The 13114-nt window shown below is 37.4% G+C and overlaps 1 protein-coding gene across 1 annotated transcript in view; it reads left to right on the top strand.

The window, feature by feature from the left end:
• The window catches only part of NAA25 (N-alpha-acetyltransferase 25, NatB auxiliary subunit), a 33527-nt gene that overhangs the window by 402 nt on the left and 20011 nt on the right, over positions 1–13114 (top strand). Inside the window, exons 2-10 of the mRNA XM_085314512.1 lie at positions 2749–2834; positions 3798–3936; positions 5670–5788; positions 8681–8755; positions 9601–9708; positions 10273–10351; positions 11202–11313; positions 12497–12586; positions 12941–13110. Coding sequence (XP_085170638.1) covers positions 2749–2834; positions 3798–3936; positions 5670–5788; positions 8681–8755; positions 9601–9708; positions 10273–10351; positions 11202–11313; positions 12497–12586; positions 12941–13110 — 978 coding nt within the window. The remainder of the gene's footprint in view (positions 1–2748; positions 2835–3797; positions 3937–5669; positions 5789–8680; positions 8756–9600; positions 9709–10272; positions 10352–11201; positions 11314–12496; positions 12587–12940; positions 13111–13114) is intronic.

Below are 13114 nucleotides of genomic sequence, written 5' to 3'. Positions count from 1 at the left end.
GCGCGCGCGCTGCGGAGCCCTTGCGGCCTCGCTGGGCTTAGAGGGGACCGGGGCGCCGCTGGCGCCTTTGCCGGAGCGGGCAGAGCGGCCGCGGATCCGCCCGGGTGCCCTCGGCCGGGGCCGGGGCCTTCCCTGGGCCGCCTTTGCCGGGCAGCGCCGTTTGCCCGCTGTGCGCCGAGGCTCTGGGGCTGCTTGTGGCGCCGCGGGGAGGTCAGTTGGGAGGCGAGGCCGAAGCGTTGGCGAGGAGGCGGCCCGGGGCAGGAGCTGCCCGCGTTCAGCTGCCCCCGGATGTTTTGAAGTCTGTCACCTGCAGTCGGGATTGCTTAAGCCGTTGTAGACGAGCTTGGAGCTTGTCTTTGCGTATGCAAATACCGAGAAAGAGGCTAAATAAATAAATAAATAAAGCACTTCCCCAGGCTACRGCATCGCTTCATCCGAAGGGCAGAAGAACGGATAGAGATTTCAGGAAAACGTCCTTTTTACCAAAGGCCAAAACAAATCAAAACAACCTCTCCTTAGCGACAGGCGTGGCTGGGAGCAGCCTGGGGCGCGGGGAGCGCCCTGTGCCGCAGCCTTGCCCCGGTGAAGTCGCTGAGGACACTTGTGTCCGGTCRAAAGCCGGACTGTACAGTTGCGTTAGAGTGAAATGTTTGTTGCATAACTGCCGTTGCAGCTGTGCYGTTTATGTAACAATTTTAAGTTTTTTTCTTAGTTTTTTAGTATATGTTGTGATTGCYATTTTTATTGGTGTGCAGTTATTTGCATTATAATTTGTATAGTGTCTTAAATGTTGTTTAAAAAAAAAATTGAAAAAGGTAACTGAGATTAATTCCAATGTGTTAACTCCAGAGAGTATAACCACTAGTGAGATATCTTTAAAAATGCTTGTCGCCAGCTCTAGAAAGCATCATGTCCAGTTTTTGGTGATGCAGAACCCTAAATAAGGTACATATTTTTAAAGATATAAATGTTTGACTTTACAAAAGTCATAAAGTGGATATGTGCAGCATGAGGTCAAGGGTCTGGTCATTTCATTTAAACCAATGCTTTTCAGTTTGCACCTTGAGCTTTGATTACCTAGRATTCTTTGCCAGATATGTCTATCTTTCATCTTAATTCATTGTGCCTTCCTCTGAAAGTTAATATGTTGCATTTCCAGGCACTATCTCCATCTACAGATGTGCTGCTAATATAGACTTCAATATCTTTCTTTATCTTAAATTCCTTTGAAACTTGCCAACTACTTCAGCTTCCAACAAACTTATTTGTTGTTAGCAAAGTACAGTCTTTATAGTGTGCTGCAGTTTAGAGAGGTTTGTGGTTTGTTTGATTTACTTTAGAAGACCTAAAGCAGAGATCTTATCGGTACAGCTAGTTGTAAAACAACTCCAAGACAGCCAGCAAAGACTGGAAAATGATTTGTGTRTATGTGAACTGTGCAACACAGAGCCTTAAATCAAAAAAGCTCTGCCAGTGCATCCTCAGTATATTCTATTTTTGATTTTCTTTTTTTTTATCCTCTTCACTGATAAGTATGTGGTTACTTTTAATTTTAAAGGTGATTTACAGGTTTTTGAAAATTAAAATGGTCATCTAACCCATGTAAAGACAATGTACTACTGTTTCAAACTGTCTGGATGTTTTATCCAGCAACATTTTGGTTAGTGTGGGCAGACTGCCTCCTCTGAGGTTTAGTCTGTACTGTTCCCATGAGTCCTATTTGCTTTACTCCAAATCTGCACAGCTCACTTGGGCATGGGAGCAAGTGTTAAAGTTATTGAAAGAAAAATCATTAATATAGATGTGTGCTTTGTACAACATACCAAGCAATTACTAAAGGTCGCCTCTCAACTCAGTAAAGGGTTCCCTCTCACAATGAGAGCTACAGTCTTGAAGAGAAAAAGATGTCTAATGTAATTTTAGTTAACCCTTTGGGAAGGGCCAGAATAGCAGGAGCAGACTGTTCTTTTTGGCCTGTCAGGTGCAGCTAAGCTTCTGTGCTAGGTTTAAGTTAATAATCTTTGAGGGAGGGGAAGGAAATGGGGTCTTGTTCTAATCTAAAATTGCTTGTTTAATTTGATATCTGTACTTGTGTAATAACGCGATCATGCATTGTAGGTGAAGCTGAGAATGATAATACAAAGCTGAGAAAAAGAGAAAATGAGACAGGGTTTTTCTACAACTGAAGTTTTTACTGGATAGTGGAATATTCCCCTAGAAAATTTGGAAGCTTCACTTTTTTTGTCTTTAAAACTGGTCTGCATAAAGCRTAGTGATACCTCATTAGGGGATAGACTTGCTCTGCCTGAAGTGTGGGTCATATGGTCAAGTGTGTCTTCTCACTTCATGCTTCAATAGATTATGAGTGCCTAGTTTTTAAACTACTGCTTGTTAAAAGTCACTGAAAACTCTCCCAAAGGCATACCAAATTAATTTCTACTTTCACTAAAGCAAAGAGTGTAAGCTCCATTGCTATGGAACCCACTGCGTTATATAGCTCTTTTTGTTGTCATAAAGATCTATGTGGAGTAATTACAAAAGCTTGTTTGTTCAAAAAGACTAAAACTAATACAGTGAGATGAGTACAAAATAACATGTATCCTGAACATTTGGTTTGATAGTAACTGTAAAATGAAAATGCATTTTGTACTACTGGTATAACAATGCCTGCTCCACAAGAAAATTAGAGATAGCGTTCCAAAACAGTCTTAGTTTCTTTATAATACTATATATGTTCTTCTTACACAGATTATCTTGATAATGGCAATAATAAAATGGCAATCCAGCAAGCAGATAAATTGCTCAAAAAACATAAGGATCTTCACTGTGCAAAGGTAAGTGTGACTACTGTTCATTGATCTCGTTTGGTGAGCATAGTTCTGAGATCTGGAGTGCCTCACTGCTTTTCAAGAACTGTCTGTGATCTTTCACAAACCACARTGCTTTTTAAACCCTGTGGAACACTGCTGACAGTTCTGAATCGCAGTTTGTTTGCCTGAAACCTTGTACAGGTTCTTTGAGTGAGTTTCCTCTAATGACTAAATTATAGGTGGCTGTGGCTGAGCTAGTGGTCTAAATCCCTGTCATAGCCACTTTAGGCAAATGTGGCAGRTAAGTTCTGCCTTAAAAAAGCCTATTTAAAACTTTAAGTTGAGGTACATACTTGTCTTTGATCATAAAAGCAACCTAGATAATCAGTTTAGATGGAAACATTTACTTTGAAGGTATGTTCTCTAGTAAAATAACAAGATGATTTTTGAGACATTTGCTTTTCTACCTCTTGTTCACTGTTCTTGTTGTGTCCCTGCTGAAGGGAAAGGAGCTCTGTTCCTCTTTCAGTTTTCTGAATATGAGAGTATCTTTCTGTTCCCCCCCATCCCCATGAATTTTCCTTTTAGCTTCATACTGCTTCTACTTGTTAGAAGCTTCCCAAGCTGAAGTGAGTATCATTGACCTGAATCTCATTTATGTCACTTCTGCCTGGCCAGTTATTAGAAGAAAGAATGAATTGGCACGACTGACCGGTTTTTGGTCTGCAGGCAGGGAAAACAGAGTGGCAGCTGATGCCTTAGAGTAGCCTGCACGCGCATTAAGAAATGGAAAGCCCCACAGCGTTTGATGCAGCTCGCATCTGGAAGTCTCTCCGCAGCCATATGGATTAGAAACCTAATAAAAACTGAAGTTCTGTAGAAGTGATTAGGTGCTTGGGCAAACCTTCTCTTCACCAAGAATGAAAGGATTTTCACTGGTAACTGCCAGCTGTGTTCTTAACAACTGCTTCTGTGTTATATCAACAGGTTCTAAAGGCAATTGGCTTGCAGAGAACAGGGAAGCAAGATGAAGCATATACTCTGGCACAAGAAGTAGCAGCACTTGAACCCACAGATGACAATTCCTTGCAAGCACTAACTATTCTTTACCGGGAAATGCATAGACGTGAGTTTGTTCGGTTTTTGTTCCCTCTTGTCCTTGGCCTCACTTAAAAATCATAAYTATTTATATTCTTTTAAAAGTATACATGATCCCCCATTTCATGGTGGGGAAAGAAAACCTGGACAGTTTTCAGAGGAAAGTACCAAGTCCAGAGTTCAAGTATAGGCACGTTAGTGTGAGAGTCAATGAATTTAAATCTTTCATTTGACATCCGTTATAAATGTCTTTTTGATAAAGCTCTAGATGATCTCTATAAATCAAAGTACTTTGTTTTGGTTTCTTCTCATTATCATTATTGTGTACACAGTGTTTAAACGAGTGGCATGTTGATCATCCATCATGGTCAGCAAATGAGTTCACTCTTTTTAAATGAGAGCTCCTGGAAGCTGTTGTTATTATATATGATAAAGATGACAGATCATACACACAGATGACAGATCATACACACTGTGTTTTGGAAGGCACTTAATACTTCCTGACTTCAGGCCCTAAGAAGCTGCCTTACAAGCAGAAGGGAACTCCTGACCTGTCATTTGCCTGGGTTATCTTTTAAAATGTGGTTTGTTGTGATAGGATATTTAAAACATAGTAAATCATGAATATTGAAATGATCAAGCAAAATTGTACATGCTTTTCTGAAAGAAAGCACACCTTATATACTACCTATCTATAGCTCTAAGCAGTTGTTTGTAGCAATTTCTTGTGGTTCTTTGTAGTAGCAGCAATGTTTACTGTTGAACTGAAGCAGAAAATAATGAGGTGATTCCACTTTTGTAGGAATGGGTATGCGGAATTGATCTGCAACTATTTATTGACTTATCARTTGTATATATCCTAGTTTATTTCTTTCTATAAACTTGTGTGTGTATGTATATATATGTGATGTAAAGAGATTTCTTAAATATGAAATATTTTTTGTGACTTCATCATAAACATGCTAGAGTCCTGAATGTGTCAAGAGTGTTTCCRTGATTCTAAATAGCTTGTTTAAATGCTGAGCTCAAGTTTTAAGCTTTTAGATGTGTATCTCAAAGGAAATGGTGGATGTTAGGCACTTCCGCTTTGGGTCTTGTAAGGTAATTGATTAGATGGTTTATGTATATGTGTTGAGGTACATGAATTATGTTTAAAATTATAAATTACATTTAGTGTTTAATATTGTACTGGAATATAATTGTGTGCGTAAGAGGAAAAAGACTTTTTTTGAAGGAGGGAAAGATAAGTTTTGCATATCATAGTATCTTAAGTATTTAGTTATGAAGGACCTATATTAATATATTATGAAATATTTTGCTCTTTAAGAATATTAAAATAGACATTTGGGAAATAACAGATATGTGAAACATAGACAAACCTGTGATAAGAGCAACTGATTTGATATTAATCTCTGAAAATGTTCAATGTTTTGATATGTAATTCATGTAGGGTAGTCTGGCATGAATACAAGTCTTGATTCAATTTAATGATCCAAAATAGATAAACTTGCTGAAGCAAAGACTTAGAATTGTTTCCAAGCAGTTCAGTTGTTGCTGTTAACTCTGTATGTATTATTTGAAATACATTCTTCCTTTGACTACCATTTGTAGCACTTGGGATCCTGGGAGAAAGTACTGTTTCTGTTTTTGATGAGCCTAATTAGATTACTCTTCAGAATATCTCTGATGCTATCTCGAGATAGCTGCTCTTTAAACTTTATCCCAAATATATCTTAACCTAAGCATCTGCTTTTGCTTTAGCGGAGCTGGTAACTAAACTTTATGAGGCAGCTGTAAAGAAGGTTCCTAGCAGTGAAGAGTATCACTCTCATCTCTTCATGGCATATGCCAGGGTGGGAGAATACAAGAAGATGCAACAGGTACAATCACCAATTTGTGTTTTGCTCGTTTTTAGGTATCACTTGGATTTTCTTTTTATATCATACTGTTACTGTTTAAAAAGACCGCTGTGGGTTGAGTTGTATGAAGACAAATGTTTCATTTTCCTTACATGARCTAGAATGATGTTTTTTGTGTGCATATATTAACTAATAGGATATRTTGGTTGTTTTGGGACATGAGCTTTCTGTCGATCTGTATTGGGCAATACAATGTTTACTTACAAGGCAGTGCATGATAAAGGGATTCTGGAATATATACAAAAAGATCTAGCAAGATCTTCTGATCCATGTTTTCAAATTTGATACTCCTTAAAAGAGAAGTCTTGCCCTAATTTTTACTGCTGGAATCTAACATATAGTTAGGCTTATACAGATTGTAATTCAGCGGAGAAAAAGTAAAAGCACTTCTAAGTAGGTCTTGCTTTTCAGTCGGCAGTGCAGTGTCTTGCTGGTTAGTTTTGTTTTCATCCTTTCCAAATTAGGTGCCTAGAGAATGCCTATAAATGGAAGATTCTTTTCAAAGCATGCGCACTCCCTCTTATGTATAAAAAAGCACACAGAGCCAAGAAAATAAGTTCTAAACTCCCTGTCATTCCTGCTATGTTAAGGTGACTTGAAATCTGGTCTGAATAGCAGAAAGAATATATTGAGCAATGGTGKTGTTTTCTATTCCAGTTCAACTTGTAAACTGCTTTAGTTCAAACTGTAGATGGAGGCAAAGTTATTGATGTACATAGTTTGTCACCCAGTTAAATTTCGTGTCAGTTTATTAAGAAAGAGGTTAAAATATGCAATATTATTATATAGCTGATCTCAAGTCTGGTCCTTAACTGGCCAGTTGAGAGTTGCTTTTGGGGATTAGTTATATTTAAATTATCCGAAAAGAAAGCATGAATCTACAGTCTTAACGACTGTATCCTACACCTAGTAGGTTGTGGCGTTACATAAACAATGATATAACATCAAATTACATGATTATCATTAACAACATAATMTATATCTCAGCACAAAGCTGGAGCCTAATGTAGAAGGCCATGGATTATTCTTGCTTGGTATAGCTGAATATCCAAAAAAATGAGGTTAATTTTCATAGCCTAAAAGAAATTAGGTTCATAGCTCTGCATGGAGTAGAGCTATTTTATATCTGATAATTCACTTATGCAGAAACAAGAATTTTCAGAGATGCTGTGTTAAAGGCCTGTTTGATATTGGTTTAAATCTCAACTTTTWACTTATTTTATTTGTTTTTTATGTAGCAGCTTTAAAGATTTCCTTATAGATCTACTTGTAATTAATGCCTTAAATGGGGACTTTCCTTTTGCTGATTGCAGCAAACCTAACTTTAACTAAACTTTGTGCTTGATAATATGAAAATAATAACAACATAACTTTTTGGTTTAAGTTATCTGAGAAAGTTAGTACCATAAGTTTGCCTGATAAAAATTGTAATTCTAAGTATTTCTGTCCATATATTCTGTTTTTAAGGCTTTGACTTCAAAAGGAGCAAGCACTCAGCTCTCTCTYTGTATTTCAGAGTTCAGAAATTCTCAGGAATCTGAGATCACTGATGTCAGCATAGGGCCATCTAAAACTGAATAGTGCTGCAGTCATAGTTTAGCTAAAGTAGGGTTGAAAGGTCTATGAAGCTATAAAAAGTTTTCTTTTTATTTAAAAAAAAAGAAAAAAGAGTAATCCCTAAACCCACCCCTCAAACCTTCAGGTTTTGAGTAATTTTCTCTAATGGAAGGACACTTAAGAGATTCTATTTTTCTTCAGACCCCTATGTTGTGTTCTGTTACTAGCTTCATATGGCAGTGTAAGCTTCAGAGGCATTTGACTGTTCAGTAATAGTACTCTTGTCTACAACCATGAATGGAAAAATACCAATCTTACATCAGTAACGATATTTAATATTTAACTGACCTTTTGTACATTTAAAATATACAGATCTATATCCTATTAAATTAAATCGGACATGGTCAGAGATAGGATGTTCTGAATTGACCTAAGCGTTAAGGCAAGTGCTGAAGAGGTGCAAGTCGTGCACAGATATTAAGCAATTGGAGAGTGAAAGTAAACTTCAGCCTTCTATTTCAGCTGAAAGTACTGGAATATGCGAACTAAGATTGCAACCATAAAATTGGCACAAAARTTTATACAAATGAAGAGAAATCTTCCTGTGGTAGTCGATTGTATTATATGTAGTATCCTACTCTCACTARTTAGCTGTAAAAATGTTATCCTCTGTTGTATACAAACACTGCAAATCTGTGAGAGAAATGCATGAATAAGAATTATTTCTGTGTTGAGAATCTTGAATGCTTTGACTCCGCTTTGATATAACCAAGCTAAAGAAAGGCTCARTCTTTGTTTAACCACTGCTTTGCAAACTTAGGTGGGCTTGTGTTTCAGGTATCTGTKTATGTATACAAATGTTGCAGGTCAGTCCTTTACATGAACAAGGCATGTGCTTTGGTGTGCCTTTAGCGCTGACCGAGTGTGCTAGTGAAAATTAGAACTGGAAACATGCCCCTGACTCTTAAAGAACAGTTCTCCTGCTTCCTGTTGATGTTACCACTTCTAATTAAAGCTATCATCTGTTCAGGCAATCATAYGTGCACGTGCTCATTGCCATGCCTTGTCAGAACTACTCAAAATATGATAATCTATGAAAGAGAAACAGTTTCACCTTCCATTTCTTCTTTAATGATACATGTTAGGATGGAAGGGTTTGCAGGTTGATTAAAATCCTCCCATCTAGTTGCTAATTGTGAATGGTTGGCTGCTGTCTTTGCTGCTTAGCTTGCAGTGTGTTGTGAAAGCTAAAACAGATGTGCTTTAGAAATGATGAATTTGTSTTTTATTTTTCAGGCTGGAATGGCACTTTATAAAATTGTACCCAAAAATCCATACTATTTTTGGTCTGTGATGAGCCTGATTATGCAGGTATGTAMAGTGTTGCAAATGAGTTTGACTTTTGCTGCTTGTATGGTGCAAACATAGAAATGTTTTGAGCAAATACTGCAGGTATTTTAGATAAAGTATCAATTTGAACTGTTTATGTATGATGCTGGGGGAGAACCGAGCCTTCCTTAAGCAGCATCGTTGCCATCATCCAGAATGAATGCTATGGTGTTTTTAATGCAGCTTAACCAGTCTGCCTTACCACATTTATTAAACAACCTATTTGTTCCAGTAGCCTACTATCTGTTTATTTTGGTTTAGTTAAAGAACTAATAAATAAGTGCTGATTTTTCCAAATAATATCTGCAGCTCCTTAACTCAGAACTGTTTTTGTCTGTAGCTAGATTATAAAGGTTCTAGGAGGGAAAAGAAGAAAGCTCTAAATTCAGCATTTTTTTTTTCAGATTACAGAAACTCCTCAGTACTAGATAGCAGATTAGCTGTGCTGTTGTTAGTTGAGAGAGAAATTTTAGGCACTAATCCAAACAGCCTGACAAAATATTGGTCAAGCAAAAGATAAGCACGGAGGCATTAATTACGTCATTTACATTAATTACATTGAAGTACTGAGCTATAGCCATGCGCATTTTGTGCCTRGTTACGCAAGTCTTTGGACAATGTAATCAAGAGTGAGTATTTCAGCAGTTTTACTGCTGCCTATATAGGAGTGGTCATTCTCTGCATGGGACAGGTGGCATCTCTAAATGCATGGTTTGGTGTGGAATTGAAGGACTTTGTTTTGGTATCCTTCTTCTAATGGGGAAAAAAGCAGCAAGTGGGGCAACACGAAGCTGATATGCTGTTAGAATAATTCTTCTTTTCCTTAGTCTATTTCCGCACAGGATGAAAACCTCTCAAAGACAATGTTTTTGCCCCTAGCTGAAAGAATGGTGGAAAAAATGGTGAAAGAGGATAAGATCGAAGCTGAGGCTGAAGTAAGACTTATAGATATTTTCAACTTGACCTGAATGTTATTGAGAGGAGGAATGTAGTATTAAAGGAAGTTGGCTACTGTCTTGGATATTATTTATATGTGTGGCTATGGTATATCATATATGTATCCATATATACACACATCGTATCTGTCATGATACGAGATGTATATGGATATATCATTATTCATTATTACTATTTAATATCTTTTAAAATAATAAGTAATGTTCTGAAAGTAAATGTGAATGGAATGGGACAAAAGAAAAACTAAGAACAGAGGGTTGAGAGGGATTTGCAAGAGTGTGACCAAGGAATTTTCTGGTATTTGATTTGACTGCTGAAGTACTTGATTTTGCTCCCTGGAAGGCCTCAAGAGAAACTTTAGGACTAAGAATGGAAAAAGACCTACATTTCTGAATGTTACACCCTGCTGGATGCTAAAGATAGCTATGCAGTCCTAGCTTTCTCCTATTTCTAATGATTGTAGCACAAACCAGTTTATTTCTTGGCGCTCCTGTATATTGTTTTACTAGCAAATTTCACTGCAGTCTAATCTTTCTTTTAAGGTTGAACTTTACTACATGATTCTGGAGCGTTTGGAGAAGTATCAGGAAGCCTTAGATGTTGTGAGAGGAAAACTGGGAGGTAACTTAATCTGTCGATAATCACAGCTGTGTGGAGGAGCAGCAGCTCTTTGCTTTGCTTAAAGATTATTTTTTTTCTGGTTATAAAAAAAAAAAAAAAAAAGCCACTCTAGCTCTGAGTACCACACCGAAGCAAATAGTGGAAGTGCTCTTGTGGGTGTTGTTTTTACTCAACTGCTTATGGTATTTATATGTTGTATTGACTGATTAATTTTGCAGCATTGTATTTATCTTCAGTAACAAAGTAGTAATATGTTACTTTTTAGCTACCATCCTAGCTGCATGCCCAGCTTAAAGGCACTGGGCTATGAAGAGTTCCATAGGATTCTGTTCTGTTCTACACTCAACATGATGCTTTTAAAGAAAAGAGTTTTCAGAGAGAAGATGAAGGTTTTCTTCTGAAGAGAACTGAGTGGATTGTAGTTTGTTGTTTGTAGCTTTCTTACTTTCTGCACGTACTAGGAGACAACTATTTTTTTCTGTATTGATTCTGTGCTTAGAACTCTCGCCTGTTCAAAAATAAGTACTGATGTGTCAAGATGTTTCTAATTCTACTGTAGTTAGATAGCAAACCTCAGCACAATTAAATGCTGATTCTCCAACTATATATTGGCTAAAACCTTAATTTCTAGCACTGTTGCTCTACAGTTTGCAGGATGTTAAAATGTCAGTGACTTATCATGCAGTGTAGCAATATTTTTACTACTCGTTCTGGCCTTTCCATCCTTTGAGGGCCTCTCTCTTACTGTCTTACATTTACTGCTTTGCACCCTTGGCTATAATAAGATGCTTCGTTCAGAAGTGAAAGAAAACAGTGGATTAAATAAAACTGTGCTTCTGTTTTAATTTAGAGAAACTGACAAGTGAGCTCCAAAGCCGGGAGAACAAATGCATGGCGATGTACAAGAAGCTGTGTAGGTGGCCTGAGTGCAATGCGCTGTCTAGAAGGCTGCTGCTGAAAAAGTGAGTTGAGATTTCTGCAATTCTCTTAAAAGGAATCAAGGAGGAATTCCTGGCTGGTTGTGAATTGCCTGTTTAGTGGCTTTTATAAAGGGTAGTTAAAATAGAGTAACATCAGAGATTCTCAAAGCATTTCCAAGCATTTATACTCCAAGGCCTGAGGGAAAAGGAGAAAAAAAGTGGTACAGAGACATGGTGGAGGTCACACAGAGTCGATGTCACGGCTGTAGCTCCTTCTCTTTGAAGGTCTGCTGACTTTTAGTGATATGTTCAAACAATAAACTTTGTTTCCCTCCTTATTTCTAAAAGTTATTCTGGATGTCCAGCTGCAGTTCTTGGAGTGGCGGAAGATGGGAACTGCATTTACATTTTATTTCCTGGAACTCCATTTTTCTCAGTTGGCCAAACTTCTGGAAATGCATTTAATGCTTTGAACAGATGCACTAGAACAGAACATACCAGCATAATCAGATCTGTGTCATGGAACTGTCAAAAGGGTTTTTTTGTTGTAGTTTTTTGGTTTTTAACAGCGCCTTAATCCTAAACAAAAAGTAAAAAGCAGCCTTAAAGATTAGGAAGTCCTATCTGCAACATCTGTTCAAGGAGAGAGTAAAAAGTTTTCCTCTTATAAGGAGCTGTTCATAATATTGTGTATTTGTTAAATACATTTGCCATGGAAGACAGGAAAACAAGCATTTGCTTTACAGGACACGTAAAAGTGAAATGGGGGAGGGATGCCTCACAACACTTGCAATATGCTTAAAACTAGCATGAAGACATTTTCAGCTTACATTTTACTTCTGGCATGTTCTTTTCTCTAATGCCTTAAATTGCTCTGACAATTGAGCTTCTGAAACATCTCCTGTCTTACTGTTTTTATGGAGATAAGCTTGAGCTATGTCTTCTGCTTGGAATATAAATGCAAAAAGGAGAATTATAAATGCAAAAAGGAGAATTAGCAACTTGCTTCAACTTTTTATTGAAATTATGTACCTTGATATGTTTCAAGAAATTCAGGATGATTGCATTATTTTTAGATGTTACACCTTGTCACTGGAAAATGATTCTTATTGCAGTTATTTTTCTGTAATCTTCATATGTGCTATCCTTTTTTATGCAGTTTTATGAGTGAGTTACAGTACTGGCATTTCCCTAAACTTTGTTCCATGCCTTATTTTTGTTTTAGCTCAGATGATTGGCAGTTTTATATTACTTACTTTGATTCTGTGTTTCAACTCATTGATGAATCCTGGATGCCACCACTTGAAGAAGAGCAGTAAGTTAACTGTTTTGTGGGGGATTTGTCTTTCTTTTGTGCTAAAAAGAACCATGTTTACCTTCACATATTCAATATAATGCTGTCTGCATCTTTGACTTTCTGACATAAGGCCCAAAATGATGTTTTCTCCCTACTTGATTTTGTAGGCTGTCAATAGGCTGCTGGAAACCACTGTATAAATAGTGGCTTAGACACTGTAGAGCTCTTCCAGGTCATACTTTTCATGGTAATTGAATGGAGAATCAAGCCAGACTTCCTTAAGAACATTTTGAGAGTATGCTGAGTAAATGTTGTTARTACCTTAGGAATGGGAAAAGTCATAGAATTTTTTTTCTCTCTTTAATTGCACAGCTCTTTGGAAGGAGAGGTACACTATTCTATAGAGCAAGCTGTGAAATTTATAGAAGAGAGAATAACAGAAGAATCTAAGWGTTCTCGGCCTCTTCGGGGACCGTATTTAGCTAAACTGGAGCTGATTAGACGTTTGAGAGACAGAGGTTGTAATGATGAACATAAACTAGGTAA

Source organism: Rhea americana, unplaced genomic scaffold (assembly GCF_003343005.1).
Source record: "Rhea americana isolate MKP2758 unplaced genomic scaffold, rheAme1 scaffold_405, whole genome shotgun sequence".
In the NCBI taxonomy this organism is placed as follows: domain Eukaryota; kingdom Metazoa; phylum Chordata; class Aves; order Rheiformes; family Rheidae; genus Rhea; species Rhea americana.
This window is presented reverse-complemented; position numbering and strand designations above follow the sequence as displayed.